Consider the following 17,538-nt stretch of genomic DNA (forward strand, 5'->3'; position numbering starts at 1 on the left):
GTGGCTTAAAAGCAATCTCGGGTGCAACGTGTGGTCCGGCACCTGGTGAACAGACACTAGAAGAATAAAGGAGCGAACTGTAACTTCAATAAAATTAAAGTTTTGCGTTGCGGGCCCTGCGCCAAAAGAAACATTCCCCAGTGTGTGACTCTGGCGGCACGACTGGCTCATGTGCGAGCCCCATGAACACGCTTGACCACAAATGGGAGCTTCTCACTCCCACTAGGTTTACTGCTGCAGTTGCTGCGGCAGCGGCTCTTGCTGCTGCTACTTATAAAGGTTTTGATATGTGGGGCTAGCCCCACACAGAGGGGCCTTCGGCACGCAGCACGAGGGGTCTAGAGACACTGGATCCCCCGTCTGTCTCCTCCTGTCTGCCTCTCCCTCCTCATTGGGGCAGCAGCTGCTCATGCTGCTGTTGGTTCGAATCGCTGTGTAAAAAGGCACATTTGTTTTCCTAGGCACAGATAGCAGGCCGCTGCTGCCGTATGTCTCCAGAGAAGGGAAATCTGAGACAAAAGCCCTGCATGGGGCCCCTGTTCAATGGCAGCGGCCCCTGTCACCAACCCAATTGTCTCTTCAAGTGTTTCCTTGTCAGTCAGAGTCCCCTGAGACGTCCTCAAAGGCAGAAAAGCGATTACCTGTATGTACAGCAGGTGGAGCTGCGGGCCGCGCTGGTCTGCAGAACGAGAGACAGAAGTAATATATATGCAGAACTCGCAGGGCCAACCAAAGACATCGTTACGTAAACAGCCTCCCAACAACACATGATAATTCAAGAAGTGAAAGACATACGCCAATTAATAGAAAATCCCCACATAAGCAGAAAGCGACACGGCCGACGCAACTGCGACCGTGCGTACAGACAAAAGTTGAGCTGGTCGCCGGCAAAAGACGTAAACGGAACCAACAATACACGAAAACACCCCGGTACGAACATAAGACGAAGCATGCATGGCGATTTCAGACATCCCAAGCCAAAACGCCCAGCGTTTTAACACCATGTAGCAATATGTAGCAACGCCAAGCCAAAACCACGAGGAAAGGGCCTCACCCATCTCTATAAGCACTCTGCTGTTGTTTCCCCGCTTGCTGATGCCGCTGCTGCTGCTGTGAGGCTGCAGGTTCTCTTGAAACCGCAGCTGCTGCGCCTGACGGATCTCCACCCGCTGGCAAGCTGGGAGCTCCTTGCTGTTCTTCCCGCGTCCCGCCTGCCACAGACCGTCTGCCTCCCCCTCCGCCTTGACCTGCTCCGCGTCCCGTTCCTGCTGAACACCACAAAAGCACCGTCAAGCCAGCAGAGGCCACGACTTCCACTGCATATCTTGCAATTGCTAGAAAGAATTGACAGATGCTGCAAACAGCACCAAAGTAAGCAAGCAAACGGACTGCTTTTGCCGTCACCTCGCCCTTGCTGGTCTGCTTCTCCTGGCGATCCGCCTGCAGCACAATCAGCAGCAGCAGTCACCTCTAGCTGCATCCTCACCAAGAGGATGTATGCCCTATCAAAGATGTCAGTGACTTCAAACGGAAATTAGCAACTGCGGTAGCAGTTGCAGCTCGCCTTCTGAGAAGGGAACACCCCACCCCCACAGACTCACCCTGAGATCTCCACTTTCTGTGGCCCGAGCGCTCCTGCTCGTCTTCCTTTTTGCTACGCCCAGGCCCTCGCTGTCGGCGAGGAGCTCTGTCACGCAAAGGGGCTACTCCCGCTGCAACCCACAGCAGCACCAGCATCAGCACGCACCGCAACATGATGAAATGCAATCACGAAGTAGGCTTGAATGCGCCACTGACAAAACGGCACCGGCAGCAGCACTTGTCGCAACAATAGGAATGGCAACAGCAAAAGCAGGACCCAGGAGCGCAACAAGTGAGATGCACCAGTAACTGTGGGGGATGAAATCAGGCCATCCGCGCAGCCGCTCGTTTCAGCCTGAATAGCAGCAGCGACACTGAAAGCCTGGAGTGCATGACTCCTGAGGGTACAAACACCCACTGGCCCAACTGCAGCCGCAGTGACACGGGCTGCTCCTGCACCTTCGTGTTCTTGCTCTGTTCACACTACGCATGTTTAGGTTACCACTGTTGTTGCTGACACGGGCTGCTGCTGCAACTTGCTGTATTTGCTCTGCTCACACTACGGGTGTTTAGGCTGGCACTGTTGCTGCTCGTCCCTGCTGCAGCTGCTGTTGCAGTTGCAGCGGCAACGGACGGTCGAGTATCATCCTTCTGCTGTCCCCTCTGGAAAACAGGGCCCCCAGAAGCCCCTGAGCTCCAGCGCGGCGCACCACCACCAGCGGCAGCAGATGCGCCCCCGGCGGGGACTGCACTCCTCCTATCCCCTCTACCTCCCCTCCAGTCGCCTCTGCCTCCGCTGCCTCGGTGACCCGTTCCCTGCTGTTGCTGTTGCGGTTGCTGCTCCTGTTGCTGGTGGTTCTGTTGGACCTGCCGGGGTGCGTTGGGTGGCCCATCTGGGGCCGTCTGCTGAGAGTTATCCTCATCGGTGGGCTGCTGCGGCTGCTGAGTGCTAGACAGATCCGCAAGGCCCTCAACCTTGGTCTGCCAAGCCTGAAATAACGGCAACAGATGTGCTTGCTGCTTTTGTACGGACTCCAATACCCAACAAACACTAGCACTTCGATCACGTGGAAAGGAGGCACATGCAGCGCAACAGTAGCCCTGCCTCCTTTGCTCCATTCTCACCTGCCGTCCTTTCGGCTTCTTTCCCTGCTGCTGCTGCCGTTCTTCCTGTTCCTGCTGCTTCGGTGCCTTGTCTAAAAACAACTGCGAGGCAAGCGGGCCTGTTCTCGGTGGCGCTGTCGGTGCAACACAAATGATGCTCCTCTGCTGTGCTTGCTGCTGCTGTTGCTGTTCTCCGAGCTCTCCGGCTACCTCGGAGGGTCCCGAGACAGCGCAAACTTCCCTAACCGTCAAAGAACCTTTGTTTCGCTGTTGATGGGACCCTCCCAAAGACCCCCTGCTGTGGCTGCTGCTCTTTGCATCACCTGCATCTGCATGAGTAATGCTGCTGCTACTGCTGCTGCTGTTGCTGCTGCTACTACTGGCACTCTCTTGGCCTCCGCGCCACCCACGACGCACAGGAGAAACTTCCTCCTGCTGCGAAGGTGACGGGGCAAGGCGGTGACCCCACGGACCCGCCCCAGCTTTTCGTTCGGCTGGTATAGGAGAGGTCGCTGACGCGGCTTCAGTTGACAGTGTCTGTGACGGCGGAGTTCCCGCTGCTGCCGCTGTTGCTTTCAGAGGCACAGTTTCCCCTCCAGACGTGCTAGCATGATGCTTGGGGGCAAAGGGCAGCCGCTGCTGTTGTTGGTGTTGCTGCAGGGACGAAAGAACCAGACACAGGATAGAGGTAGATCGACCGTACGCAAAGTGGCAGCAACAGCAGAAAACAACAGCGACAGAAGCGGCAGATAATGAAGTAACCGCAGTTTCAAAGGGATATGCGACGGCGCTTCCTGCTACAATGGCCACTGCTGCTGCTGTCGCATGATGCCAACCCATGACCTCGCTCGGTTCACTGTTTCTGTCTGTACCTCTTGCGCTGAGATGAGTGGAGGCTCATCTCGCGGCTTTGCCCCACAGAGCGGGTCCTGCCGACGCCTTAGCCTCTCAGGAGAGCATTGTCGCTGTTGCTGCTGCTGCATATTGCTGCGCCACCGCGTCTGCTGTTGCTGCTGCTGCTGCTGCTGCTGAGGTGCCGGCGGTGGAGGCGGAGGAGGTGGAGGCACAGGCATACTCTGCATGTGCAATCCCGACGTGTCTGGGGAGCTACACGTCGCTGGCACTTGTTTGGAAGGCCCCTCACGGGCCTCCCTCAGTCTTTGGAGCACTGCCGTCTCGTCGCGAGGCTTCGCCTCGCCAAAGATAGCGGGGTTCAGCTTCAACCTTCAGCCACAAACCCCAAACCGTCAACTTCACATTTTAAGCCTCAGCCCCAGTACCCTTAGACGGCCACAAGCCCAGAACACGAACAGTTACACCCGAAGAGAGCCTAACTCTCCACTGACAAAGCCCGTAACGTGAACTTTATGATTCACCGAACAACCTGTTAACAAAACCCGAGACTCTACGCTCTCGATCCTAGGAAGCAGTGCTGCCTGAAGCCTCTGCAGTTGCTGCTACGGTCCTCCGGGTAACCCCCAAAGCGTTTCTTCTCACCCCTGCGGCTTCAATTGTTCCTTCAACAGCTCCTTAGGGTCTACCAACGGCACCACATGAGTTGTCCCGTTGCTGTTGCTGCTGCTGCTGCTCGTGGCATCTTGTTGCTGCTCCTTGCTGCTGCCCTGTGTAGCTGCAGCTGGAGCTGGAGGGTCCGGGCTCCTCCCCTTCTTGCGCCATTTGTTATCCAGATTACCTGACCGGGCTGCCCCCTGAAGACCTCCCGATCCGCCGCGGCTGAGAGGCGAGCCCCCAGCTCCGCCTGAGAGGATTGAGCCACCCCGTCGAGGTCCCTCAGCAGATGCAGCAGCGGCAGCCGGCGACCCTCCTGAGGCTGCAGCAGATGGCGCGCCCACAAGGCCTCCAGACCGGAACTTGGAAAAGCACGCATCAAGTCTGTCTGGAGGTGGTAGCTGTATTTTCAGGATTAAAGGGCCCCTGCCACGGTCTCCGCGGGCACCCCCTTGAGAGGCACCCCTCCGAGGAATAGGCCGGCTGTTCATTGCTAAGGCCGCGCAAACCGCCTCGTGAGACACGAAGGAGACTTCAGCTGTACGTACACCCGAACGCAGCACGCAGCAGGACGTCATGCGCAAGTGGGTGCTTGGGCACTCTGCATGCCTGCCACTCCAGCTAATCGGCTAGCACATTACAAAACTCATGGCAACCATGGGAAAATCTACTTCTAGACGAAGACGGCACTGACACGCAAATAGCGAACAGAATTCGACGTGCCAGCAAACTACAGAAATTGTTGCGAAATACAAGAAAACACAGTCGAAGGCAAGCACAGAGGGAGCAGAGAAAAAGACGCGTCTAGACCGAACAGAAGGCAATGGACAAATTACACACGGAAAATGAAACTACGCGGGGACAAAGACGAAACAGAAAGAAAACAAGGCATGAAGACTGGAGCAACCAGGAAGCTATGGGCAGGAGAAAACACAATAACGGCGCAGCTCGCCGCTGGAGCAAGGGAAACAAACGCGGACACGCAGAACCCACCGGAGATTGTGCTGCTCCTGCTGCGGCCATTGTCGCCTCTCTTGATATGAACTCGCCTGACCCCCGTGAACAGGTTGGAAATATCTCTCTCCGTCATTCTGTGGTCTAAGTCGGTGACCAGCAGCTCACGGACGCCCTTGTCCTCCACTGCAGAGGAGGGGGCCACACAAGCATGCCAAGGCACACGCGCAGGCTCAAGCGTGCCACGAAATGAAAAGGCCTTGAGGGAGGAAATGCTAAATGAAAAACGTTGGGGGGTTCAGCGCAACGAACGAACGGAAAGAGACAGAGACACGCGGAAGGAGAGCGACAGATGCAAAGGGAAGGCCACACACGGCGAGACTCAACCATATGGGACTTCAGCACAGATAAACTGGTACAATCTAACAGCCCCGGGAACAGGAAGGCACGAAGACACAGACTCCTACTCAAGCGAAACTGACGAGCACACTCGCGGCGGCAGCTAAGAATGGCTCTGCTGTGGGCCAGCAGGCACCCCTCGAGCACAGATGGCTAAATGGACACGCACGTGACAGCAACACATTTAATCAAGTCGTAAAGCTGCATCAGGAAGCTCTATAAGAGTGCCTAAGCTGGCCACTCAAGCTCACTAACGACAGGGGGAGGCGGAGCCTCGGGGGCCCCCAGACTGAGCGGCGGAGGGGCGGCACCTGGCGCCATCGGGTCAAAGGCGGGTGAGTCCAAATCATCGCTTTCGTCTGCCCATCTGTTGCGGCGTAGGCTTGAGTCTCCTCCTTCAGTTATAGGAGATGTGTCCCCTTCCTCCGCCGCCGCCGTTGCCGCTGCACTCTCCACTCCGTGTGCTGCTGAGGAAAGCTCTTGGCCCTCTCGGGAGGCGGCTCCCCTGCCTGGAACAGAATCTGAAAGGGGATCGGGGGCCTCGTGGTCCCCAGGGCCCCCTGGGGGGGCCTGGGGTGTCGCCGGGAGACACTTGGAGGTTGACATGAATGGAGGCCTCCTGTTGCTTTCCCTGCTGCTGCTGCAGCCGCTCGTGCTTGATCAGTGTACGCACACTATGTTTTGGAGCACAGAAGGTCAGCACCAAGGAAAGCGAAGGGGGACAAAAGGGCCCCTTGTGCTGCAGCAACTGCAGCGGCGGGAGGCCCGAGGGATTCCACGGGGCCTGGAGAAACCCCGATATAAACGAGCAAGCAAAGACAAAACAAAACAGCTCGTGTCTTTCAGTAGATGTTTTTACGTCAGGATGATGTGAAAAAGGGCCGAAGATCGCCCGCTGGCGCTGCTGCTGCAGCAACCGCTGCTGCTGCCGCTGCTGCTGCTGCCGTGGGAGCGAACACCTACAACAGATTTTCCAACAGAGCTGCCCTAGCAGAAACACTCAGTATCTTTAACAACACCTTCGGATCCCCCGAAGGGTACCGGTCTACACAGAGGCGGCAGCAAGCTCAGGGCCTCTCGTGCCTGTGGTAGCACAGCAGCAGCAGCAGCAGCAGCAGGGTTGTATAAAGGGCTCCTGCTGCAGCAAGAAAGAGACAGAGACATAAAGATGCAGAAAAATCTGCGTTTGTGCTGTACACATAAACTGCACATCGATGCCGTCAGGGAACCTCTGCTGCTGCCTTAGCAAGCCGCAGCAGCTGCTGCTACTGCTGCTGCACTGGGTACCTCCCCGCCGCCGTTGGTACTGCTGCCCCTGCAGTGGCAGCAACGGCGCATTTATTGATTTCTTCATGCTTGGTTGTAGGTTGCAGGAGTTTTCCTCAATGTCAGGTTACTAAAGAAGCGTGGGGCTGTCTAACACCATCATTCTCCTGCTGCTGCAACTATTGCTGCTGCTACTGCTGCTGCGGTTTTGCTAGTTACAGCAACGCAGACACCGCAACGCAAAACTGGGAGTAGCATACAGCATAATTTGTACCATCCTTCACAAATTTTCATTAAACGAGCTCAGTTTCACGCTCTGGACGGAAAGAGCCTACAGCGTTGCTCCAGATTGTTCCTGCCGTCCCACATGCTACGTAGCAACGTATGGGGTGGCCTTGCGAGCTACAGCCTGATTGAGACGGCATGCAGTAACACTTTCTTGCTATCTGCCTCTGAATTTGTACTGTCTGGGTTTGTGTGTCCAGCGGTTGCTCCCGTGTGGGCAGGACCCAGGCACGCCGTGTGTAGTGCGAGCACTATGAGCTAAGCAGAAATATGGTACTTGTTTAGCAGCTTTATCCTGAGCCCAGCGCTATGCTTCGAGACTTCCTGTGAAGTTGCACTGGTGGTGCTAATGCTCGACTTGAGAGACATGCGTAGGAGTTGCCACTGCAACGGGCCGCTGATGCCTGGAGGCAGAAGTTACCAGTCAAATGAAAGAAAAGAGCTTCAGGGAAGCCGTGCCTATTGTGCCTTACAGCATCGTCGCATGTTCGGTGGGGCTTGTGCTTCGTATGGTGTTGACTCCTAGATATCACTCCAGAGAGATAGTAAACAGCCCTAGATCTGGCAAGGATAGCACATAGAAGAAATAGGGTAAGCTCTCAGAGAAAACAACCCCTGCCACGACTGATACTAGACGATCCCAGCTTAAAAAATGTCTGGAGGGCTTTGGTTGTCTTTATATAATGCCAAGAGGTTCATACATTTAGTGGTGTTCGCTGCGCCTAAAAGGAACAGGATGAACACAGCAAGAAGATTAAAGTGGCCTTGGCATTCTTCAGCACCATGCGTATACAGAACAGAAGAGTTGAGTTTCAAGGGCAGTCATGATAATAGTGAAGGCGTGGTGTCCCTTCTCCGTGTCTTACTGGATGCGTCTTTGGCTGCACAGCAAATTGTAAAAAATGCACTAATTGCAGCACGCAGCGTGTACCGTTGCTGATCATTGCAAAAGGTATTTAGGAAGGCGAAGAGATTTTGGTGTCGAAGCTGTTTTTGAGGGTGTCAAGAGGTGCTCTTGTCCTGAGCTTTCGTTCGAAAAGCACTTCCTGTCTAACTAATCGCGGCGGGTGTCTTGCCGATCATGCGCCAATTGCAGCTCTTCTGCGTGTGTCGCTTCCGACCACCGCCTGCACTGGCCGGGATCCACACTTTACTTTGATTTTGCGATCGGTACTCCTAGAGGAAAGAATCTTCTTCAAGACCTTCATAGTGCATTTCAGGATTGTCTGATTCTTCATAGCGCATTTTAGAGAGGTGCTCCATTTGGGACAGGCTGCCAATGCACAACGATTACAAGGCTGCCATTTCCGCAGCCATTGACATCGGGGTCGTTCTGGAGGCTTACGTGTCGCCATTCTCTTTACCAAGCTCATCTTAATAAGTTTGAAAATTTAAGACAAAAGAGGATAGAGTACAAATGCTCACCCCGCATTTCCTCTCCACATTACACAGCAGAGACCATCATTGCACCCTAGCCTGGCTAGCGTACTCAAACATATACCATAGCAGACCTTGCTTATGCTGCTTTCTGAGACAGGCAATCACGTCAGTACCAATTGTTACAAACAATAGCAGTAGTTGAATATTGTAGGTCTGAGTTTCCTGATAGTTTAGATGCAGACAGTAAAGAGGATCTACGCACTTTTCGGCTTCCTCCGTACACAAACCAAAAGCCATGAGCCTTGAAGGCAGCCACAGTAATACTGAATTTAGGAAGGCCCTTCTTCTTATCTTACTAGATGCCTCTTTGTTTGCACAGCCTATCGTAAGACGCACGCCTAGTGTGGCACGCAGGGTTTAGCGTGGTTGATCATTGAGACAGGAAGCTAACGCGTCTAGCCGCGAAAGGTATTTAGGAAGGAGAAGAGATTGTCTCGAAGTTGTTTTTGCGGGTGATAAGAGGTGCTCTTGCCCTGAGCTTTCGGTTAGGAAGCACCTCCTGCCTAACTATTGGCGGCGGATGTCTCGTTGATCCTGCGCACCCTTCGCAGCCATTCTGCGGTCGCTTCTGAGCACCGCCTGCGCCGGGCGGGTAATGCATTTTACCCATAATTCCACATGCACAGTCAGACCACTTTTCTGGCGCTGTGTGCGAAACCGAAAGCAACGGCCCGTTTTGCCGAGATTAGCTGCCTAGCAGACTACGGAACGAAATGGCACATAATTGTCGTAAGGAATGAGCGATGTGTTGATGGATTTATGTGATGTTCAGCAAGCATATGCTCTGTGCGATGCCACACTTATGACTCTTTCTTAAGTCATAGTTACATATGCATGTTCCTTGGTCCCAGTTTGGTTATGTTTCAGCGCTGCAGAGACGAATGCAGAGCAGTCATGTAAGAAATATGCGCCATATTGCACTCTGTTTACCAATCTTGTGTTTTGAGGTAACTCCCGGAACTTGATCGAATTGTTTTGCCTGATGATGTTCTAAAGGGAGAACATTTTTCCTTTTCTTCCGGCTTAAAGTTATGTGTTCTTGTATTTGCTGCTGCGCTTTACCATGCTGCAGTACATATTCAGAAAGCCTGGAGCTACATGTTCACTACGCCAAGTTGCACTTCAACGAGTGTCTTGGCAATGCAGTAACACATTTACCTCGGGGAAAAATAAATAACCTGCCATTCCAAATTCTGGGGAGATCCTCAAGGCGCAAATAAAGGCATTCAGTAGGATTGGCGTGCATGAAGCTGCCGTTTCTGTGGGGCTACAGAACCATCTGAAAAGAGTGACGCAAATCGCTAGATAAAGCAGAAACATCGTTCCGCACTTTTGAGCGGATTTCGCTACAATAAGTGTTTTCATGTCGGTTGGGTTGACCGGGTATGAAAGACTTAGTGTTCCAACATATTCTAACTTCGACTAGATTCATAATTTTGAACTTGTTTCAGCCAGCCATGAGAAATCAAACTTTTGGAAATTTTGCAATGAAATACGGGACCGAAATTGTCTGCGTCGCCGTAAAGCAAAGACAGAGAAACAAAGAATAAGCTTCACTTTCCCTGTAGTGCGCAGGCACTAGAATAGGGCTTGCTGGTTACCTTAAAAGGAAAGGTAGCAGATAACCTGCAAGATGTTAACACGCTGAATGAGGGCAGGAACTTCTTCTACTAGTAATGAAGTAGGGCAATATGTCAGCAAATTAGCATGTGCAAGCTAGATGTGTCTGTGAGTACCCGAAGATTGGGGCTGGCGATAGCGCCGGCACCGGTGCGGGCCACTGCCCCACAGGGCAAAAAAAGGAAGAGTCGTGAGTGGCGGGAACTTCAATGGAGATCGGTTTTAGAATTTGAAAGATGACCACTATTATTGACAATTTGGTACTTGTTTCATGAGAGATGCGTCGAAAGTAGAAGGTTTTTCAAAGGGCACCCTATTCGTGGGCCAGGTAGCAGCGTCATCGCAGCATAAAACGCTATGCACTACAGTTGGCTTGGAAGGTGGCTGGCGCACGCTTGAGGCTAAAAGGCATAACTAGATACTCTAATATCTCCAGGACGGAACGAAAGGCCGTCGTCCAACGATCTTCCTTAGTCGTACGTGTTTGAGCGAATCCTACTTCCAGGTTCAGAGTGGAAAAGTACTTGGCACGTCACAGCGTCTCCAGAATGGTTTAAATGGGAGGTGGGGGACAATCAGAAATGTCGTAAGGGCATTCAAAGTCTGGTAATTAACAACCATACGCATCTTCCGCCCCCCCAAGCTATCATCGCGCTTGCCCCCCATAATTGTAGTACACTGTGTTCTCTGCAGCGTCTACGATGCTGCACAGCCCACAACTCGGGCGTTCTATGAAATATTCTCTACTACCGACGCATCGCTCGCGTAAAAAGACCGTTTTTGTTTCGAGTTCTGAAAACCATATTTCATATAAGTCGTTTCTTCTCGTGCTTGCAGGAAGTTCATGCGAGGTGCTTTTAGACACAGGTGCTTCGAGAAGTTTCATTAATCCTAGAACAGTCGAGCGATTGCAGCTGAGGGTGCGGGAACTTCCAGAAGAGCATAGGCTGACTGTTGCTACAGGTGAACAATTGCGCATTCATCGAGTTGTGACGAGGTTGACGATGTGGTGTGGACACGCCGGAGACGTCTTAGTGGGACCCGTTCCCTATGATTTAGTTTTGGGTTTGGATTGGCTGACTGAACATAAGGTGGCCTGGCATTTTCAGTCCGATTTTGCTTTCAGGATGTGGCTCTGTGCCCTGTCGTAGAGCTGTCGGAAGAGCTTAGTCATCGGGGGAGTGAGTGTAGGAGCTAGCGCGCCTACGATATCAAGGTCCGCAGCCGTCAACGGGTTCTCGCCAATCATGACCTCGAAGGGAGAGAGCTCAGTGGATGAATGACTTGTGGTGTTGTAGGCAGGTTCCAAGGCCGGAAGCAAACGCTCCCATTCGCGTTCCTCAGATTTGATATAGGTACGAAGCATCTGCTCCAATGTGCGGTTCACTCGTCCAGTCTGGTCGTCGCTTTGGGGATGGTAGGGCGAGGACATGCACCGTTCATGCACCGTTTGATGTTAAAGCGGCGGCAGAGCTGATTCCAAAGGTCCGACTGGAAACGGGGGTCTCGGTCCGATATAAGCGCCTCTGGAAAACCATGGTAGCGGATAAGGCGGTCTGCGAGGAGCTCCACGGTGTCTGCTGCTGTGAATGATTTCTTTGCAGGAACGAAATGAGCCATCTTGCTGAGGGAGTCGACCATGACAAGGATCGAGTCGTGCCCGGTCGTTGTAAGGGGAAGATCTATGATGAAATCGAGGCTCACGTGCGCCCATCGACGAGAAGGGATGAGCAACTGTTGAAGAAGGCCTGCAGGCTTCTGGTTAATAGGATTTTGAAGCGCGACAGTGGGTGCATGACTCAACATAAGCGGTGGTGTAGGCACGCATTCCAGGCCAGTAGTAATGCTTGCTGAGAGCCGCAAAGGTCTTTTTCTGGCCTCGATGGCCGGCTGTGACATGGTCGTGTTGCGAATGCAGAACGTGAGTAAGGAACTCAGGGAATTGGGGGACGCAGATGCGCCACAGTCCATGAACGCGGATGTGCAGGAAGGCTCTACGTAGCGAAAGGTAGATTGGCGATGGCAAAACTCGATTTGCAGAGCTTCTCCTGGTTGGTTTGCCGCGGCTTCGTAGGGAACTCGAAAAACAGGACACTTCGAGTACGCTTGCGGCCAATGGCGCACGTCAGGGGGGTCAGCGGGTGCCTTCGTTGTAAGGGTAGGAGGTTCCGGCTCTGGGTTGGGTTCCTGCGGCTCAGGGGAAGGCGCAGACTGCGTGATGTGTCATCGAGGGCAGCGCGGACGAATTCCGGCGAGCTCGCGATAGTTGGGAGGCGGACCGCGAGAGCGGGAAGCCGCGCTCGCTTCTCCTGTTGCGAGCATCAGCGGTGCCGATGGTGTGTCGTGCTAGCAGGAGTTAGAGAGGCCGGGACGGCGAGACAAGGCGTCGGCAACTTGATTGCGCGCTCCCTGAACATACGTGATGTGCAAATCCGGGAACTCCGCAAGGAAGTCTAGCCACCGGGCGGTGCGTCCGCGCAGAGGCTTCGATGCTTGGAGTCGTTGGAGATGGGTTAGAGCTTGATGATCGGTGAAAGCCGTCACCTTGGAGACACGGAGCAAGTGCGACCACTTGTCCAGCGCCGTGACCAACGCCATGAGTTCCTGATCGTAGATCGAGTATCTTTGTTGCGTGGGGTTCATGACTTGACTGAGGAAGCCGATGGGTTTACCGTCTTGTTCGAGAACTGCTCCGACTGCGTAACCAGAGGCATCTGTGTATAACTCGAAGGGCTTCGTCGTGTCAAGGACCTGTAAGGTACTGAAGTTTATTAAGCGCTGTTTGAGCTGCCGCACCGCTTGCGTGTGAAGCTCTGTCCATTTGAAACTGACGTCTTTACGCGTTAGATCAACCAGCGGCCGGGCAACGTCGGCATAGTCTGGTCCCATGAACATGCGACAGTAATTTATGGTACCGAGGAACTGGCGCACTTGCGTTTCGTTCTCCAGCACCTCTGGCCAATGCCGGATGGCTTCGATTTTGTCTTCTGCGGGTTTGATCCCCGTAGCAGATACAGTATAACCCAAATAAGTAATGGTTTGCCGTGCAAACTTACATTTGCGGAATTTTGGGTAGAACTGATGTCGAAGAAAAATACTTAGGACTTGTCGCAGAGGAGAGATGTGCTCAGAGAGATCAGAACTATAGATAAGTACATCATCCAGGTACGCAATAACGCCCTGCCCCAATAAGGGTTGTAAATAGGCATTAGTATTGGCCTGGAACGTAACGGGAGTTCCTTTAAGGCCGAAGGGCATCACGCGGTACTCGAATAGCCCGAGAACGGACCGGAAAGCCGTCTTCCACCGGTCTTCCTTAGCCATACGTATTTGATGGAATCCTGCTTCCATGTCCAAGGTGGAAAAATACTTGGCGCCTCCGAGCAGCTCCAGAATGGTTTGAATGGGAGGTTGTGGAAAATCAGGGGCTATCGTAAGCGCATTTAAAGCTTGGTAATTGACAACCATCCGCATCTTCCGCTCCCCGAAACCATCATCACGTTTGTCCACCATGATCGTAGGAGAGCAAATAGGCGAGTAGGTCGGTCCGATCCAACCATATTCCGATAATTTGGCTATCTCCTGTTTGTGGAAAGTGAGCTGATCTGGGGTCATACGGTAGATTGCAGATCTCGCTGGGAGTTTTCCAGGCGCCAGGAGAATATGATGATCATGAGGACGCTTCGGAGGTAAGCCTTTAGGTAAGGTATCGGGAAAAACCGCCCGATACTCGTGCAGCACCTGAGCAACCTCACTTGGAATATCCTGCGCCTCAGTTGAATTGATCCATTCGTCGAATAGAGTGTGCTCGAGATTTGCCATAGGCCAGGGAGACTCCTCATCACTCTCCGCTGTCACCGAGGCGGTTGAGGGCAAAGGACTACGGCAGCCGGAGGACGTGGGTTGACTCTCTATCAACGCGCAACAAAGCGCGCCTTGCCATTCATCGGAGAGTCTTAAGCGCACTGCCGAACAGGCCTCGGGCAAAGCCAGTATGAGATGCAAACCGTGCAACGGAGTCTTGAGATCGTTAGTATCGTCCGCCGCCTGACGAACGAGCGACGTTATCCGCGCCTTGGCCTTAGTCTTCGCGTGGGACTTATACCTTCTTGGAGGCGGGAGTAGGAATATAGCTGCCTCCTCGGCTGACATACCTGCCACTTGTTTGGCCAATATCTCATATGCTTGCTCTGCTGGGGTCCTTGGGTGGACTACGGTGGGGCTATCACTTTGCAGCGTTGCTTCACCAGTCCGAACGACTGGTAACTCGCACCACTGGCCATTCACATAGGTTCAGAGTTTGTCAGACTGAAAATACCAGACCACCTTGTGTTCCGTCAGCCAATCCAAACCCAAGACTACGTCATTGGGAACGGCTCCCACTAAAAAGTCCCCGGAAAAACGTACATGTCCACACCACAATGTCAATCCCGTCACTAGCCGATCAATGCGTAATTATGCACCTGTAGCTATGGTGAACCTATGTTCCTTTGGTAGTCTCCGCACTTTCAGCTGCAGTCGTTCGACCAATTTAGGACTAATGAAACTTCTAGAAGCCCCAGTGTCCAAGAGGGCCTCGCAAGGACTCCCTACAAGCTCAACGCGAAGTACCACCGTCGCACCCGCACAGCACAACGCTCCCCCTTGATCGTAAGACTCTTTCATGCAAGTCTCCCTCCACCAGTGTGGCACAATCTCTGTCGCGTCTGACCTATTTCTGTCTTGTGTCGCCTGTGCAGACTTCCTGCTGCTATTCATCGTCGCGTCCGGAGTCTCTTCACTCAGGGTCGACTCTGACCCAGACTCCCATCGCGTTTCCGGAAGCGGCTGAGTCCCTTCCTCTCGCTCGTCGCTCTTATCGGCTCCTGCCGCAGTGCGGAGGTGTTGGTTTCCCATATCGTGGGAGACTGGAATGGCATTAGGGCCTGTCGCTACCGGACACATCATCCCTTTGCCATGGCTACGCGGCCTAGAACGCTCGTCTCCACCCACGCCTAGGCCCGCAAGTTTGATCGTTCCGTCTTCTCAGTGCTAGAACGGGTGAGAGCTCTACTGCCCTTGTCCACCTGCTCGGGCCGACTTCGTTCATACGTAGGGCAGTCCCGAGCATAGTGTCCGACATCGCCGCACTTCTTGCAGATTTCCCCCGGACGTCTGGTACCTTCCCCTTTGCTAGGGCAGGCACGTGCCGGATGTCCGCGGCCCTGACACTCAAAGCAGTTAGCGTGGGTTCCCCCAGAACGATTTTCAATTTCCTGGCGCCCATTCAGTCCCTTAGCTTGGCGGCCGCCCTAATGGCTCGGTTGATCCTTTCTCGGAGTTCCAGCACACTCTGCTTGGGCTCGTAGATCCGCGCTGCGGCGGTTGCCGCTTGTTCCCACGACTGGTATTTCACGTGACCCTTATTGTTGATTAGGAGATGGAGGTCTGTCGGTAGCCCGGCACAATAGTAGTCCGCGATTTCGTCGGGGGATAGACCCAACCCCCGTTCTGCCACCGCCGCAAAGTGGTCGGTGTATTCCTTCGGGTCGCCATTCCACCGTACCTTTGTTAACTCCGTTAACAATTGACTCTGTGACATTGTTCTGTCAAACCGCTCCAAAAGCCTGCGCCGTACTGTTGCCCAGTTACTTAGGTCGATAGTTTCCTGTAGATACATCCAAAAAGTTAGAGCCGGGCCCACAAGGTGGTCTATGAGTGCATCTCCCCACTCGCGCGGTTCCAATCCCATTTGGGGGTACTGGCGCTCGATGCGCTTCAGAAAGGCCTTCATAGTGCTGCCGTCTTCAGGTAGTATAAGAGTCGTTGCACCGGATGCTCTGGCTCCCCCTATTAAAGTTCTAATCACACTCATTGCAGACTGGAATTGGTTCCAGGTGACGATGGGACTGTCCCCTGGCGTGACGTTAGGCAAAGGTGTCTCCTGCGGGGGCGTCTCCTTATGCCCATGCGACCGCTCTGCCACGGTGGGTTTCGGAGTCGCGTGGCGATGATGGGCTGGTGTCCCGCTCAGCAACTTGTTGACCGACTTTGTAGGAGTCTCCTGTGGTGTGGGACCGATGACGCGTCCGTTGCGGAGGTGCATCCCTTACCGAGCAAAGATTTCTAGGTGCGTGGCATTAAAACAAGGTAATTATACTCCCAAATCCGGAAAGAATAAGGATTTCATTCCCGGAACAGCCCCCAAATGTAGTGCGCGGCGCCTACTGCTGCGACTACGCTGCTTCCTGCCCCTCTACAGGTCTACATACTACACCTAGAATAGCCCCATTTCTCGGTCTCTATTGCTTTATTCCGTCGAAATACGACAATTCAAAAAGTTTCCGCAATCTCTCTGTTCGATTCGTTCCCTTCTCGGAGCTTACCCCCTAGACCCTAGGGGTGGAGGTCCGCATTGGTGCCGGCGCTATAGCCAGCCCCAGTCTCCACACGATTTCCACACATTTCACGTTTTCACTAGAACTGACTAACGGTTTTTCTTATTTTTTCATGTATTGGGGGGGTCCTATCCCCCTCCAGTGTCGCGGCCCCTTGCAGATCGCTAGCTAGCTATCATCTTTAGGACACTAGTCAGCCCCATTGTAGTGCCTCGGCACTACAGGATTACCGCCGAAGCGCCCTCATGATCACCATATCCTACTCGTACCTGGAAAACTTCCAGCGAAATCTGCGATTTACCGCATGACCCCTGATCAGCTCACATTCCCACAAGCAGGAGATAGCTAAATTAGCAGCCAGTGGTTGGATCGGACCAACATATTCGCTTATCCGCTCTCCTAGGATAATGTTCGACAAGCGTGATGATGGCTTTGGGGAGCGGAAGACGCGTATGGTTGTTAATTACCAGGCTCTGAATGCTCCTACAGTCGCTCCTGATTTTCCATCACCTCCCATTCAAACCATTCTGGAGATTTTGGGAGGAGCCAAGTACTTTTCCACTTTGGACCTTGAAGCAGGATTCCATCAAGTACGTATGGCTAAGGAAGACCGTTGAAAGACGGCTTTCCGTTCCGTTCTTGGGCTATTTGAATATCGAGTTATGCCCTTTGGCCTTAAGGGTGCTCCAGCTACGTTCCAGGCCAACATTAATGCCTATATGCAGCCTTTATTAGGAAAGAGTGTTATTGCGTACCTAGATGATGTACTTATTTATAGTTCCGACCTCCCTGGACACGTTTCCCTCCTGCGACAAGTTTTCAGTGTTTTCCTGCAAAACCAATTCTACCAAAAATTCCGCAAATGCAAGTTCGCTAGCCAAGCAATCACATATTTGGGTTATACCATCACTGCCGAAGGAATAAAACCTGCAGAAGACAAAATCGAAGCTATCCGGCACTGGCCAGAGGTGCTGGAAAATGAAACGCAAGTGCGGCAGTTCCT

The 17,538-nt window shown here is 53.2% G+C and overlaps 4 protein-coding genes across 4 annotated transcripts; all 4 read right to left on the reverse strand.

The window, feature by feature from the left end:
* Positions 1-267: 267 nt before the first annotated feature.
* ENH_00046220 (hypothetical protein, conserved) lies at positions 268-6,153 on the reverse strand (the record flags this gene model as incomplete). Its single annotated transcript, XM_013585486.1, has 10 exons — positions 268-509; positions 1,055-1,268; positions 1,390-1,440; positions 1,859-1,936; positions 2,140-2,571; positions 2,707-3,339; positions 3,558-3,909; positions 4,183-4,732; positions 5,188-5,334; positions 5,799-6,153. The coding sequence occupies 10 exons, from the start codon at positions 6,151-6,153 to the stop codon at positions 268-270; spliced, it is 3,054 nt and encodes a 1,017-aa protein (XP_013440940.1).
* Positions 6,154-12,504: 6,351 nt separating this feature from the next.
* On the reverse strand, positions 12,505-14,310 carry ENH_00046230 (hypothetical protein; the record flags this gene model as incomplete). Its single annotated transcript, XM_013585487.1, has 2 exons — positions 12,505-14,009; positions 14,166-14,310. 2 exons carry the CDS (start codon positions 14,308-14,310, stop codon positions 12,505-12,507), a joined length of 1,650 nt encoding a protein of 549 aa, XP_013440941.1.
* A 303-nt stretch (positions 14,311-14,613) lies between these two features.
* On the reverse strand, positions 14,614-15,105 carry ENH_00046240 (hypothetical protein; the record flags this gene model as incomplete). The annotated part of the gene is made up of 1 exon (XM_013585488.1): positions 14,614-15,105. One exon carries the CDS (start codon positions 15,103-15,105, stop codon positions 14,614-14,616), a length of 492 nt encoding a protein of 163 aa, XP_013440942.1.
* A 22-nt stretch (positions 15,106-15,127) lies between these two features.
* On the reverse strand, positions 15,128-16,243 carry ENH_00046250 (hypothetical protein; the record flags this gene model as incomplete). Its single annotated transcript, XM_013585489.1, is given in 2 exon segments — positions 15,128-15,424; positions 15,428-16,243. Coding segments are annotated over 2 exon segments (1,113 nt in total).
* Positions 16,244-17,538: the final 1,295 nt, after the last annotated feature.

The sequence above is a fragment of the Eimeria necatrix genome, genomic scaffold (genome assembly GCF_000499385.1).
Source record: "Eimeria necatrix Houghton genomic scaffold, Enh_scaff34, whole genome shotgun sequence".
Classification (NCBI taxonomy): Eukaryota; Apicomplexa; class Conoidasida; order Eucoccidiorida; family Eimeriidae; genus Eimeria; species Eimeria necatrix.